At 46.0% G+C, this 16,424-nt stretch overlaps 1 protein-coding gene across 1 annotated transcript in view; it reads left to right on the top strand.

The window, feature by feature from the left end:
* The window catches only part of Exph5 (exophilin 5), a 72,879-nt gene that overhangs the window by 49,387 nt on the left and 7,068 nt on the right, over nucleotides 1-16,424 (top strand). The window contains exons 4-5 of the mRNA XM_051156449.1: nucleotides 4,590-4,638; nucleotides 15,062-15,197. Coding sequence (XP_051012406.1) covers nucleotides 4,590-4,638; nucleotides 15,062-15,197 — 185 coding nt within the window. The remainder of the gene's footprint in view (nucleotides 1-4,589; nucleotides 4,639-15,061; nucleotides 15,198-16,424) is intronic.

Genomic DNA, 16,424 nt, shown 5'->3' on the forward strand with positions numbered 1-16,424 from the left:
ATCCTCAGCACCCACACAGTGGAAAGAGAACACACTTCTGCAAATTGTCCTTTGACCTCTACATGCACACTTGTGTACGTGCACTTAAACATACACTAAATAAATAAGTGTAATAGCAAAAGAAAAAACAATCAAACCAAACCAACCCCCCCCCCCCAAAAAAAAACCTTTTTAAGGAAAGTTTTGTGTCATGTTAAGATTTCGAACAGTTCCTTTCAGGACTTTTTAGGCAGGGATTACAAAGATCTCTCTGTTGTTGGCATGAAGGACGGAGGGGATTCCAGAAGAGAAACACAGAGGTGACTGTCAGGCAGGATAATTGAGATGGGAGGAGGGAGGGTATTCGTGAGAGATTTCTGAGATATGATACCACTAGGGACTTGGTGATAAATGCAGAAGATGAGCTATTTTTGCCAAGCCCAGAGGGCTTTTTCCAACAGATCCTCCACAGGGATGCTTGTGGAAGGCCTGAGGGGCTGCTGTTGATGCCGAGATGTGGGCCTCCCAGGCACCTGGAAGTTACCCTCATCCAAAGCAGCACACATGGCAAGGCACACCTCTGGTGGGTGTGTACCTTTCTACCCTGTACACCTGCACTTGATGGCGCTCTGTCCTGTCTGTGATACAGACATCCTCTGACCCTTTAGCTCCATTTGCCATCCCCAGCATCCTGCTCCAGTTGCATGGAGTCTGGACTCTAAATAAGATAGGGGACCAGGTTGGCTGTGAGGATGCCATGAGGGCTGCAGCCAGTAGGGTTATAAAAAGAACAGACCCAATCTGGCTTGTACTCTTGGCTCAAGGCTAACTGAATCGCTTGCCAGTTCCCACCCAACCTGATAACGTTCCTATCTTTAAGCCCTTGTTTTGGGGTGGCCTATTTATTTATTTATTTGTTTGTTTTTAAATTTAAGTATTTTATGCATTTATGGGTGTTCTGTCTGCATATATGTCTGTGCACCAGGTGCATGCCTATGTCGGCCAGAAGAAGGTCTCAGATCCCATGACTAATGGTTGTTAGCTGCCATGTAGGTGCTGGGAATCTAACCTGGGTCCTCTGAAGACCACCAGTGCTCCTAACCACTAGCCGTATCTCTAGCCTTTTATGGTTAGTATGCATGCATGCTTGCTTTCTTGCCTGCTTGCTTGCTTGCTTGCTTGCTTGCTTGCTTGACTGACTGATTGCTTTTGGGACAGGGTTTCATTATGCAAGCCTGACTGGCCTGGACCTTGCTGTGTAGATCAGGCTGGCCTCAAGTGTGCATGACCCTCCTCTGCCTCCTGAAGGCTGGGAGAGCAAGCATGCACCAGGCTCCTGGCTTTTGCTCATCCTGCTCCTTCACCACCAAGACAATTCTCTGCCGCCTTCTCCCTACTGGCTCTCCTGTGCATCTGCTGGAAGTTCGTGTTTCTACTCCACACTGTCTGCAAATTCACTCGCCTCTAGTTTCCTTATCGAGGCTAAAATGGTTTTACAGATCTTTGTGTTTCATTTGGTTAAAAGCACTCTGAAAACAGGGCTCCCGTCTCAGCCATATTTGTTTTCTTCGGAGATTTCAAAACAATCCTGGTTTGAGTGTACAGTTTGTAAGAGGAATGCAGGTATAGACAGAGGAAGAATAAGAGTGGGATGAGGCAACACACTCCTGTAGCCCTGGGAGGCAGAGGCAGGGTTGTGGCAGGTTCAAGGCCTGCCTGATTTACACAACGAGTTCAGGCTAGCCAGAGCTGCAAAGCAAGACTTTGGTTGACAAGGCCGTAAACAGTGTATGCATTCCTAATCCAAAACCCTCAAGTTTAAAAAAGAAAAATTTAATGTCTTTAATTTCATGTATGTGCATTGGTGTGAGGATGTCAGATCCCTTGGAACCAGAGTTACCGATAGTTGTGAGCTGCCATTTAGGTGCTGAGATGTGAACCCCAGTCCTCTGGAAAGACAGACAGGGGGACAGCCTGTCTTAGTTGGTTCTCTCCACCACTGTGAGGGTTGTGGGGATTGAACTCATGTCATCAGGCTTCATAGTAAGTCCCTTTATTGGATAGGCTCTCTTACCACCCACCCCCAAATTTGAATCTGTTGACAATTTAAAAAGTCCACATCCAACTCCATGACCTCATGTAATAAATTGCAGTCAGATTACATCATCTTCAGGTACTTCTGTGTAAGATGTTTCTGAAACATAAGTGAATTTTGTGTTTATACTTGGGTCCCATCACTAATCCATCTCATTAGTTGACGGAAAATATTTAAATTTTAAAAATAAACTGAGCTGGGTTTAGTGGCACAGGCCTATAATTCCAGCTACTTAAAAATCTGGGCCACATAGAGCCCAAGTTCAAGGTGAGCCTTGGCAATTTAATGAGACCTTGTTTCAAAAGCAAAGCAAAACAAAGAGACTGGAAGGGAAGGAGGGAGGGAGGGAGGGAGGGGGGAAGCAGGAAATAGAGTTCAGTGGTTGAGCTCTTGTTTGGCATGTGTGAGATCCTACAGTGGATGCCAGTACTTAAACAATAATGAAAAACTGGATGGTGGTGGCGCACACCTTTAATCCCAGCACTCAAGAGGCAGAGGCAGGTGGATCGCTGTGAGTTTGAGGCCAGCCTGGTCTACAGAACAGTGTTACAGGACAGCAAGGGGTCCACAGAAAAGCTAAAACCAAATCCAGGTGTGGTGGCACACATCTTTAATTCCAGCATTCGGGAGGCAGAGGCAGGTGGATCTCTGTGAGTTTGAGGCCAGCCTGGTCTGCAAAGCAAGTCCAGGACAGCCAAGGCTACACAGAGAAACCCTGTCTTGAAAAATAAAAAAAAAAAAAAAAAAAAAAGAGAGAAAATTCAAAAAAGTGTGTGTGTGTGTGTGTGTGTGTGTGTGTGTGTGTGTGTGTGTGTGTGTGTGTGTGAAAAAGGAAGGGAGGGAAGGGAAAGAAAAAAAAGTTGAAACATTTCTGGTCCCAAGTGCATTGGGTAAAGAATCCTGACTTGTGTTTAATATGCAGATATTATTAGTAGAACTAATATCTCAGAATAGTATGAAACAAGTCCACAACCTAATTCAATTTAGTTCAAAATTGGAGGTCAGCTATAAAACAGCTATGGATATCTTTAAAATATAAAACCGTTTGGTCTGCCAGCTTTGTGGTCAGCTTTCATGGACCCTGAAGCAGGGAAGCAGAGGAAGGGCAGCTGTTGCCCAGCATTTCTTGCTGTTCCCATCCACAGTCCCCTTCCTGCTGCCTTGGTAGAGGAGGCTCCTACTTTCACAAAAAGCTGTGGGTCCTTAGAGTCTACTACACCTGAATCAGGCTCCGGAAGAGCACACACTGGCACAGGATTTCCGAGTGACGAACTGACATCAATCTCTCTCTTTTTTTTTTTTTTTAGTTTTTCGAGACAGGGTTTCTCTGTGTAGCTTTGGCTGTCCTGGACTCACTTTGTAGACCAGGCTGGCCTCGAACTCACAGTGATCCACTTGCCTCTGCCTTCCGAGTGCTGAGATTAAAGGCGTGCGCCAGCACCACCCAGCTATCAGTCTCTTCTTAGTTTTATATTTACTCAGTTTGTGTATGTGTGGGGGCATGTGCATACCACAACGTGTGTTTAGAGGTTAGAGCACAATTTGTGGGAGCCAGTTCTCTCTTTGTGGGTTCTAGGGACCCGGTTCTGGATTGCAGGCTTGGTGGCAAGTGCCTTTGCCTGCTGAGCCATGTTGCCAGCCCGTACCTCAATTTTAGACTTAGGAATTATTCAGTTTTCTCTTTATTGTTAAATTGAGAGAAATGGTGTAAACAGTAAACACATACTTGCTCACTTCCAAAATAATGTCACCTTAAGTCAGTGTCTTTATGAACAAAATCACCTAGAAGCAACTTTTGTAAGCCTTAATTTTGAGGGATGTTTGAGACTCATCGTGTAGCCCAGATTGGCCTCAGACTTAAGAAGATCTACCTGCCTCTGCCTCCTGTGTGCTGGGATTAAAAGCAACCATGCCTGGCTATAAGGTTTTTGTTCTTTAAACGGGTGTTATAAATTAATTCTGGCCCTGTCATAACTACTCTTTAAAATATAAATACAAATGACCGGAAACAGAAATGTTTCTGTTTACAACAGAAGCCAGTGTACGCTGCTGGTTAAGGACAGCTATAAATTTTAGCAACCAGTTCCTACCTTGAACGCTTGCTGCTTCTTGAGCTGTGCTTCCCAACTTCCCTGTACTTTTTTTTTATTGCCTGTGAAGTGGGAGCAGCCATGATCTCGGCCTGGAAGGGGGTTGGGGTATCTGAGCAAGATCACTGCTGGCCACATAATAAGCATTCAGCAGACGCAGGCAGTTCGCTGCGTGTTTTTTATGCTGCATTCAAATGCAAACTACTTGGGTGGCAAAAATAGAAGTACCAATTCTAAACAATCACAGGAAAAGTTCTCTGAAATTTTGCTCAGTGATGCGTTACCTAAGAGTGTCCTTCTAAGAAGCGCGAGAAGTGCGTCTTCTCCTCTCTTTATAGTGTCATGTAATGCTCGGTGTGCTATTGGTATTTCATCCTGGTGCAAGTCAGCCTCTTCAAAGAAATGATTTCAAATTCTCTCCACAGGTGTAATGACCCTGTAGAACCTTCTGTGTCTCTGAGGGGGACAACTGCGGTAAGTAACTGAGGAACCAACGGTGGCCCTGAAAACCCCAGCACCTCTGTCATCTAGACTGGCTACCTAGTTGAATAGAATTCTCCTTGGCTTGGCTTAGAACTTACTTTAGAAGCTAAGATTTCTCCCAGAGTCCAAAGCTTCTGGGTGGTAGATTTCCAGCTGGCTCTGGTACACAAAGGCTCACATCCTAGCATCTACAGGAAGCATCCTAGACATTGTGTTTCTACCACGGCATAGTTGGCACCTCTGCTAGCAACCATCTGTCAGTCCTGTGCAGCTCTGAACAGGTGGATGTGGCAAGAGGCACGGCATGGAGCAGCCATGGCCACTTCTTACAACCAAGTGAGCACTAACTGGATCCTTTCTGAGTATGGACCTCTGGATGGAGAATGTTCACAGAAGGGGCTTGACCAAACAGGACCCTCGTGGACCAAAGGCAGAAATTTATGTATTTATTTATTTGAAGTATTTTATTCATATAGGTGTTTTTGCTGCATGTGAAAGCTGGTGCTTGTGCACCACTTGCTAGCAGTGCCCTCAGAAGGCAGAGGAAGGTATCAGATCCCTAGGACTGGACACCATGGGGGATGCTGGTGATCCAACAGCCTGTGTTGTTAACCACTGAGCAACCTCTCCAGTTCCAAAGACAGAAATTCCAGCTTTCTACTGTGTTCATATATTCTTCAAAGTTGAGAATCAAAAGGTTTCTATTTCTGCTTTTTTTGAGGTCATAACTTCTGTTATTTGGTTTGGTTTGGTTTGGTTTGGTTCGGTTTGGCTTTCAAGACAGGGTTTCTCTGTGTAGCCCTTGGCTGTCCTGGACTCGCTTTGTAGACCAGGCTGGCCTTGAACTCACAGAGATCCGCCTGCCTCTGCCTCCCAAGTGCTGGGATTATAGGCGTGAGCCATCATGACCAGCTTCATAACTTCTGTTTTGTGTACGCCTGTGACTTTCTATATAGCTGACGATTTGGAAATAAACGGTCGACTTTTGAAGGGGCTGCTGAGAGTATAGGAAGAGAGCAGGGGCAATTTTCAAATTAGTGCACACGGAGCACTGCTGCGCTCCCTCCCTACAAAAGTATGAGAGTAGAATTGTGGTGTGTGACTGTACTTCAGCAAAGGTTCACTGCATAAAAGCGGGCTCTTTTCTTCTCCCTGGTAACGATGTTTTCTCTGGATAATTATACTGAGCATTTGGGGCTAAGGAGAAAGCGCTATCAGTAAAGTCTTTGCCTTACAAACCCAGGGACCTGACTCTTCATCTCTAGAGCTCACTAAAAACGAACAAACAAAACAAAACAATACAAAACAAAACTGGGTGCAAGGGAGGTGGCTTTGGCTTAATGGGTAAAGCATAAAGCGCTTGCCTCTCAAGCCACATAGCCTAAATTTCAATTCCCCAAAACACAGGTAAAAGCCAGACACAGTAACACAAACAACTGTGATTCCCGCACACCCCTTCCTGGGAGATGATGAGAGGCAGAGATAAGGCAGTTTTCAGCCGCTCACTCAGAAGTTCCTGGGTCAGCTAGCATGAAATAGGTAACAAGAGACCCTGCCTCAAACAGAGTTGCAGGGAGGACTGACACCCAGAGTTGTTCTCTGACCCCCCCCCCATGTGTGTTATGGCATGTGTGAACCCACATTCATCCCAGTGCTGTGGAGGTGGGGGTGGGTGGACCCCTGGGACACACTGGCTGGTCAGCCTTGTCTACTTAAAGCTCCAGAGCAGAAAGAGAACAGAGAGAGAGAGAGAGAGAGAGAGAGAGAGAGAGAGAGAGAGAGAGAGAGAGAGAGAGAGAGCAACCATTGATGTCAGTGGGATTCTTACCAAACCTCATGTGACGAATTTCCCACCACTTGATTGGCAGCTGGACAAGGATGATGCAGGGGGCTTTTAGTATTTTGTGTGAGGTCTACTGCATGATTGAGTGACCCTCCTCTGAGGAGAGGTAGCAGGCACTACTTAGACATTTGCACAATTAGACAAAACAAAGCATTTCAGAAACACTGAATGCTTTGGTGCTAGATGGAAACTTAGCCCAGGATTCCTCTCAGACTTTGCACCAGGGATGTTTTTTAGCTGAACCGCACCTCTGTGAGGGCACTGGCTAGTATACCACAGGCTGTGTAGCAGTGCCTCGCCTCTGCCTACCGGATACCAGTATCTCTCTTCCATCCGGCGATGATAGAGATAGCCGGATGTTCCCTGTGGAACGTGTAGCCTCCAGTTGAGAACAATTTCCTGGCAAGAGTTGAGTCTAAAGTTAAAGTCCACCTTCAGGAGGAACAGAGATGTCGCTCAGATGATGGAGTGATTGTCTGAGTTTGATTCCCCCCATAGTGTATAAACCAGGTGTGTGGTGCACCGATGACTCCACGACTTAGGAGGCGGAGGCAAGAAGATCAGAAATTCAAGATCATTCTTTGCTCTGTATAATAGCAAGTTGAAGGCTAGCCTGGGCTATATGAGTGTATATATCAAATGCATGTGTATATCAAAACAAACACACACACACATACACTTATTTGCATGCACAAAATAAACTCATTGTATGGTGATGCATGCCTGTAAATCCCACACTTGGGAGGGCCAGAAGTTCAAAGCAGCCTCCTCCACTACATAGCAAGTTCAAGGCTAGGCAAAGCTACATGAGACCATGTCTCAAAAAGAAAAAAAAAGACAAATGTGACCTGAGCCAGCTAGTTGCTCTTCGTTTATCTGAACACATTGTAGCTTAGCTTACTACTGCTAGCTGTAGCTTAGCTTACAGCGTTGTGTCTGGAGGGACACACCTCCAAAGCGGGACTAGTGTTAGCATACCTGCCTCCCCACACATAGTTCATATTTAACAGCTAGTAATCTCACTTCTCTGTGCACATTTCTGCCTGGTGTAGCCTGTGTGTCCAGGACCAGAAAACAGAAATGAATCCATGATTTTAAGCCACAGGGCCCAGAACACACTGCTGAATGTTATCTCTGCAGGAAAGCAGACAGAAAGAAACAAAACAGGGAGCACCTGAAAACTTAATTTGTTGACTTTACCAAGACATTTGATAGCATCGGGCGGCGGCAGCAGCAGCAGCGGCGGCGGCGTGGGTTCCAGTTCCCACAGCCGCTCTGCAGGTTTGGCCGCCCTAGGAAGTTCTCAACTGTTCGAAGGTTACACTCTGACAGAAGCTTTGTTTGTTTAGTTATGTCAACACCGCAGACAGCATCAGCAGAGGGCATTAAATTGTGTAAAAGGCCTCGTTTACTCAGTGGCTTTTCTGTTCCCGGTGTCCTGAAAACCCTGTCCACATTGGGCATCTGCCCAGCTCATGAGTTCTATGCACTCTCAGGAGTTCTCCAGAAAGTTCTCCACAACCCCAACAGTAGGTGGGAGGACTTGCCGAGGCCTGGACTCCATTCTCAGTGGCTCCAGTGTTAAGTCAGTCAGTCAGTTTTCTCAGCAACCCAGATAGGAAGTATTGCTTGTTTTAGTCCTTGGCTTCACTTTACCCAACAATGCCATGAGACACAAGAAGGTTACATAATTTGCCCAGAGCCATGCAGACCACTGGTTCTCAACTTTCCTAATGCTGCGACCCTTTAATACAGTTCCTCATGTTGTGGTGACACCCCAACCATAGAATTAGTTTTGTTGCTACTTTATAACTGTAGTTTTGCTACCATTATGAACCCTAATTTAAGTATCTAATACGCAGGATAGATGTGTGATGTTTGGTCCCCCCCATCTCAAGGGATCATGACCCACAGGAAGAGAACTGCTGATGCAGACACACTCCTGGACAGAGCCAGGCTTCCATCGTGTAGCATTTATGTGTAACCACTATGCTGTCCTCCCTCCAGCGTGCCTTTCTGGGTCCTAATAGGAAAAAAAAATTCTTTTCTTTTTTTCTTCTCAAGACAGGGTTTCTCTGTGTAGCCCTGTCACTGTCCTGGAACTCCATCTGTAAACAAGGCTGGCCTCATACTCAGAGATCCTGAGTGGAGTGTTTTTTTTTTTTTCATTATCTCAATTATGTTATAATTTTTACTAGTAACCTTCCCTCTCTGGCTTCCTATCTTGCCGTGACATAGGTCAGTTATAACTACATGCGAAGTGTCACTCCACACAGAAGGGCGGGGATTGTTGAGGTGAGGTTTCTCATTTCAGATGAATTTTCCTGTAGATATGTGCGTTAGCAGAAGTCACAGTGGAGCAATCAAGGCTTAGGATCAGGTCAGACAAACGTGAGCAGCCACCATCACTACATTATCCATGTGACGTCTGTATGAAATTTACCTGAAATAAGACTATTTTATCTCCAAAATGGAGATGATAAATCCTTAACTAGACCACAAACTTATACAAGAGTATAAGAGAAAAAATATAAGAAGTATAGTATTTAAAAAGTAACTCAGGCCGGGCGCAGTGGCTCATGCCTATAATGCCAGCACTCACGGAGGCAGAGGCAGGTGGATCTCTATGAGTTCAAAGCCAGCCTGGACCACAAAGTGAGTCCAGGACAGCCAGAGCTACACAGAGAAATTCTGTATTGAAAATCAAAACAAACAAACAAAAGAGCCAGGTTATATTCCTGTATATATGCCCTGGGAGGTGGAAACAAGTGCATACTAGGAAGTCACTAGCCAGCCAGTCTAGCCAAACAGGGGAGCTCCCGGCTCAGTGATAAGAGACCTTATCAAAATGTGGAACGTGTTAGAGGAAAGCAATACATCCTCCTTTGGCCTCAGTATGTGCACTCATGGTGTATGTGCCTGCACACACATACACACACCACACTACCACTTCCACACACAAGCACACACCTGCACACACATACACACACCACACTACCACTTCCACACGCAAGCACACACCTGCACACACATACACACACCACACTACCACTTCCACACGCAAGCACACACCTGCACACACAAACACACACACCACACTACCACTTCCACACACAAGCACACACCTGCACACACACACACACACCACACTACCACTTCCACACGCAAGCACACACCTGCACACACAAACACACACCACACTACCACACACAAGCACACATCTGCACACACACACACACAGACCACACTACCACTTCCACAGGCAAGCACACACCTGCACACACATATACACACCACACTACCACTTCCACACGCAAGCACACACCTGCACACACACACACACACCACACCACCACTTCCACACGCAAGCACACACCTGCACACACACACACCACACTACCACTTTCACACACAAGCACACACCTGCACACACACACACAGAGACCACACTACCACTTCCACACGCAAGCACACACCTGCACACACAAACACACACCACACTACCACTTCCACACACAAGCACACACCTGCACACACACACACACACAGACCACACTACCACTTCCACAGGCAAGCACACACCTGCACACACATATACACACCACACAACCACTTCCACACACAAGCACACACCTGCACACACAAACACACACCACACTACCACTTCCACACGCAAGCACACACCTGCACACACACACCACACCACCACTTCCACACGCAAGCACACACCTGCACACACACACACCACACTACCACTTCCACACACAAGCACACACCTGCACACACACACACAGAGACCACACTACCACTTCCACACGCAAGCACACACCTGCACACACAAACACACACCACACTACCACTTCCACACACAAGCACACACCTGCACACACATACACACACCACACTACCACTTCCACACGCAAGCACACACCTGCACACACACACACACACACCACACTACCACTTCCACACACAAGCACACACCTGCACACACACACACAGACCACACTACCACTTCCACACGCAAGCACACACCTGCACACACGTACACACCCCACACCATCACTTCCACACACCTGCACACACATAACCACATGCATATACACACCACACTACCACTTCAAGCACACACCTGCACACACATAGACACATACATGCACACCCCACACCATCACTTCCACACACCTGCACACACATAGACACATACATGCACATACCACATACTATATCCACACGCAAACTTTTAAACATGTTTTAAAGAAGTCCAGAAGTAGAGACTTGCTGTAGGGAGGAACTTGGCTTTGGTCTCCCCTTGCAGACTACGTATTTTGCCAGCGCTCACCATACAAATGAGAATGCACTGCTTCGTTGCTCCCTTTGGAAGCTGACCACCTCCAGGACCTGACTCATCTGTCTTTGGGCCCTTGGGTTCCTTGATCAGAGAGGAGAGTGAAATCTGTTCGAGGTAGGAAGGAGAGAAAGCTAGTAGCAGAGTGAAAGGAAAAAGAAGCCGATGGACACAACGCTGTAATGTGCAATAACAGAACGGCACAGAGATTATAGTGGAGATAGATTCTGATTGGGAGAGTATAGACCGGGCTCCTGTGGAGAAGGCGGTAATGCAGGGTCGGGGCTTTGAGGGGTGGATGGCCATTTCTAAAAGAAAACGTAGAGAAAGCGCAAAAATCAAGGCTGCGGGGACAAAGGTCTAGAAGTCCATGATATTGTGGCACTGTGTGTGTCAGACCTTGGACACAGGGAATCAGGACGGAGTGGAGGAAAGGTTTACATCAAATGTAGGGAAAAGGGCCTTGACATGAATTTTCCTGCAAAGAGGTGTCCAACCCTCGTTTTAATAAACCTCTCATTTTACGGTGACTCTGCAGCATGGGGCGGGGGGGGGGGGGCGGGTAAGGCTGATAAGAGACCTTATCAAGATGTGGAATGTGACAGAGGAAGGCAAGACATCCTCCTCTGGCCTGCATCTGATCTGCGTCACAAGGGACTGTGGTTGCTCTCACGGTGCTGTGAGGCCCAGGTTTAGCTGCAGAAAATCCCCATTGCCTAGATACAGTATCCTAATAGACCAACAACTGCAGGATTCTGTTGGGAGCAGTGAGATTCAGTGTGAATTCTAAGATCCCAGCATCCTGGGAACTTAGTCCCCTCCCGGCTTCCAGTAAGACTTAAGCAAATGGCATGGCCTCTGGAAACTTGAAAGTTCCTTGAAAGTGGGGACAATATTACTACTAACTTCATGGGGTTGTTAAACTACTGAGAATTACCCCACTCAGAGTCCTTAAAGTAATGGCTTTGATAATCAGCATTCACTTGCCGCTGGTAAGAAAACAACTATCGATAAAGAGTTCTGTAGAGTAGTGATGACGTTTGCTCTTCTTCTTCCTCCTCCTTTTCTTCCTCCTCCTCCTCCTCCTCCTCTGTGTAGCCTTGGCTGTCTTTGACTTGCTTTGTAGACCAGATTGACCTCGAACTCACAGTGATCCACCTGCCTCTGCCTCCCGAGTGCCGGGATTAAAGGCGAGCACCATGCGCTACATGCTAGTAAAGTCCTGTTTCCTTTAGTTAGCCATCCCGTTCACATCTGTCTGTATCAGGAGTAGCCTGGATATGTTGGATGTGTAGAGTTGGTCTTAAAGAAGAGAACCTGGGTCGCTAGACAGAGGGACCTTCCAGCATGCAGAGGCTCATCTGTCACTTGGACCCCCAGTGCACATAGTTGCCATTTCATTATAAATGCTTGCTATGCGAGCCATGATCCAGGAGGCCACCGAGGCAATGTATACTTATGTGCATAGAGGAAATCTGACGTTTGTTTGGGTGTTAAATGGTTAAGAGATAATGATGCAGCCCAGTGGTGGCACATGCCTTTAACTTTAATCCCAGCACTTGGGAGGCAGAGGCAGGTGGATCTCTGTGAGTCTGAGGCCAGCCTGGTCTACAAAGGGAGTTCCAGGACAGCCAAGGCTACTATTTCACAGAGAAACTCTGTCTCAGAAAAATAAGAGAGAGAGAGAGACAGAGACAGAGAGAGAGAGAGAGAGAGAGAGAGACAGAGACAGAGACAGAGAGACAGAGACAGAGAGAAAGAGACAGAGACAGAGAGACAGAGAGAGAGAGAGACAGACAGACAGACAAAGAGAGAGAGAGACAGAGACAGAGAGAGATAGAGAGAGAGAAAATGATGATGATGATGATGAGGATGATGATGCTTGGTGACTTTTATCTAGTAAGTATTTTCCATACTAACTACAAAAACTACAGATTTGGGAATAATGAATTTATAACATCTATAACAAGTTGTTATTAAAATGGAAAATTGAGCCAGTGTTGTGGTGCGCACCTCTAATTATTTGAGAGACTGAGGCAGGAAAATTGCTGTGAAGTCAAGGCCAACCTGGTGGGCTGCCTAGGGAGCTCCAAGTCAGGCTGGGCTACAATCTAAGACCCTGTCTCAAAACAACAGAACAAAACTAGGAAATTGAAGAGCCATGGGAGAGTATGAAAGAGAAGCCTGTTCATAGTTTAGGGATAAAAACAAAACAACTAACTTTAACTAAATTTTTTCAAATAATTAACTTTCGGCTTTCTTATCTCTAATGGGTATCTATAATCAAAGTTCTATTTTATTTGTTTAGTTTATATTTTTACATTTGCACATTAGATTATGTTCAATAATGAATAAACTATGATAGGACTACTGTTTCTTCATTAATAAGCTCCCCTTGTGAATATCCACTGATGTCCAGAGAGCTACAAACTCTAGTCAATGAAATCTCGGCAGGCTCGTGGGGGAAACAGGGAGGTGTGAGGTGTAAAAGGACATGGGCTTTCAGCCTACCGTGAAGGAACTTAAAAATCAGGGCCTGGTGAGATGGGATGTGAGGTAAGGGCTAGGTAGGAGAGTGAGCTGGGAATAAAGGGAAGAGAAAGGACCACAGCGGGCGGCCAGCCTGGCTGAGACAGAGCCAGTTTGACAAAGGGCATGCAGGTGGGGCTCTGGCACAGGAAAGTGAAGGTGTGGCTTGGATAATTGTCTCAAGGTTATAAAGACAAACCGAGCTTGAAAGTGGGACAGCGGCTGCGTTTGATATCAACGTGAACACCTGCCAGTTTCTGTTTCTTAAAGGAATACAATGTTAGCTTTATATCCGTCTCCTAAATCCTGTAACAGTAGCAATAGCTTAAAAAGATATTCAAGACCTTGCCTTTCAGCGCCTTCATTTCAGAATCACTAAACCCGGTCATAGCTGTGTGCGTGAAGGGCTCTCCATTCTTCTTCTCTTCCTCTTAAAATATAATTGGATTCATTTTTAAAAATTAACGCGAATGTGGCGAGTTCTGTTATGGCGTTTTCATACTTTATTTTTCCTGTCTTTCTCCCTTGCTCACTCACTTCCTCCTTACCCTCTTCCCTCTGGGCCATTTCCTCCCTTCTGTTTCTCCTCTCTTCTGTTGCTCGCAGTGACCTCGGGATAGGAACACTGTCTTTTCTGAAGCCCTTTGAGTTCACAGAACTCGAGGTCCACCTGGACGGCAGATAAGATGCTCTTATTAAAAAACTCAGCTGGGAAATCTAAAGTCCCAGCCATTAGCACCATGGAGACAACACTCCCAACTTGTTTGTTTGGGGTTTTTTTGTTGTTGTTTGGTTGGTTTTTAGTTTTTCAAGACAGGGTTTCCCTGTGTAGCCTTGGCTGTCCTGGACTCACATTGTAGACCAGGCTGGCCTTGAACTCACAGAGATCCAGCTGCCTCTGCCTCCAAAGCGCTGGGATTAAAGGCTAGTGCCACCACACCTGGCAAAGGTTTTTTGTTTTGTTTTGTTTTTTAATTGTTGTTGGTCCTTTTCTGTACATTGATATTTTTCCCCCTGGATTTCTGAAAGATTGTATCCACTGAAACTGGGGTTACAGATCCTTGTGAGGAGCTATGCAGACACTGGGAATCGAACTTGGGTTCTCTGGTTCTCTGCTAGAACAAGAGATGTTCATAACCACTGAGCCATCTCCCCAGCCAATACTCCCAACTTGAGAAAGGTTAATTTCCCCATTGCCAGAAATCTCTCTCCTGTTATAAGGCCTGCTTAACTCTGTAAGAGTCCCAGTGTCTGCCTGGAGATTGTTATTAAAACAATTAACATACGTTGTACATAGGAATGTATGTGCATGGAGTGTACATATGAGTGTGCGTGTGTGATAGTGTATGTGTGAAGGAATATGGAGGGGCGCTGTTCATATGACTATATAGGCTGATGTGCAGATGAGGGTATGTGTAGGGGAGTATGCGTGTGCAGTTTGTGTAAGGGAGCACGCAGATGAGTATGTGTATAGGAGTGTACTAATGAGTGCCTGTGTAGGACAACGTATGTGTGAATATATATCTAGGAAGCATGCATGTGAGGGTATGTGTAGGTGTTCGTGATCCATCATAATAGCAAAAATAAAACACTAAATTGAGAAATTGATTTAGTAATTGATGGGTAATTCTTAGACATACAAGTGTCCCCCCAATAATCATATATATATATATATTTAACTTTAAAATTGACAGGCAATAATACACAGTTCACCTGTTGGGAGTCAGCCGGTTGCCCGTGCGTTCGTTCCTAAGCCGGCCATCATGAGGGAGGAGAGTGGCCTGCCTCCGCCCTGGGATGATTCCCTGCTGGAGAGTGAGTTCTTCCAAGGTAAGTTCATGTGTGCATCAGCTCTCCCTGGGGACTCTGGGAACCAGAGAGAGGCAAATGCCGACTGTAGTGTGTACTAAACGCCCAAAACAAATCAAGGCCTGAACTTGCTTCCTCTATCCAAAGAGGACGCCATCCTATGTCATGAACCCAAGTCTTGAAGAACCTTCCACTTAAATATAATCTAAGCAAGTAACCTGAGATCAAAGACTGACCGACATAGGGGTTGGTGATGCTGTTTAATATTTTACCTCAAGTCAAAAAAAAAAAAACAAAAAACATCTATAAAGCTTGCTCTTAAAGCCACTTATGGTTCCTGATTAGGGCATCCACGCATTGTGACGTAATCCAGTGGTCATCAAACAATTTGCCCACGCTGACCCGGATTCCAGAAGTAGATAATACACGTGAACCTTGTCACCGATACTGTAGTTCGCCTTACAGGTGCTATTCTGTACCCCGATATGCCTGGCCATTGGGAAAGTGAAGTCCACAGTCAGTCAGCAGCTTTGCAGCTTGGCTCTCTGTCTGGGGACACCCTGGGGCAAGATGGGCAAGGGACCAGGGGGGAAATCTAACAATCTAATCCAAATGAAGCTTTAGTTTGAAGAGGAACGGTCCCAGCACGGTCCCAGCACGAGCCTCTGAAAATAAAGCTCACAAGGCAGAGCAGTGATTTCTTTGGCCTCCGGAGTAGTAAGAAAAACAGCCCCACTCATGTGACACTCTGAACAACTTTGAGTGCGCGAACTCTGTTATGGGCTAAGGGGAGTGGCTATTCCCGGGTAGGCGTCCCCGTGGCCTCGTGATCTCTTTTGTTTTCTGTTCTAAATGTCTTTTGTCTTGCAGTTAACGTAAGGCTTTGATGTGTGTTACATTGTGTAGAACTTTAATTTCCACATGTCATCCCAATGTATCCAGCTAAGTGTTTACACATTAGGTGGTAGTCAACTTTTGCCTGTAATGATGTTTTCTTAGCCGGTCAGCTGAGAAGTCACATGCTATTCGCAGGCTTATTTTTTTGCCCGTCCCATGGTGTGAATACAGGTTGAGCTATTACAGCAGCCTGGTGACGCGGAAGCAGTACAGACATGCCGTAGTAATCCTCAGCTTGCCTGGTCCTTACACGGCAATCCCGCATCACAATCCACCTATTCTCTTCTGTTATTAGCTCATGCTGCACAAAGAGTAAGCAGGCTTTCGATATACAGAGAGAAACTGGTTTAA

Source organism: Acomys russatus, chromosome 14, assembly GCF_903995435.1.
Source record: "Acomys russatus chromosome 14, mAcoRus1.1, whole genome shotgun sequence".
Classification (NCBI taxonomy): domain Eukaryota; kingdom Metazoa; phylum Chordata; class Mammalia; order Rodentia; family Muridae; genus Acomys; species Acomys russatus.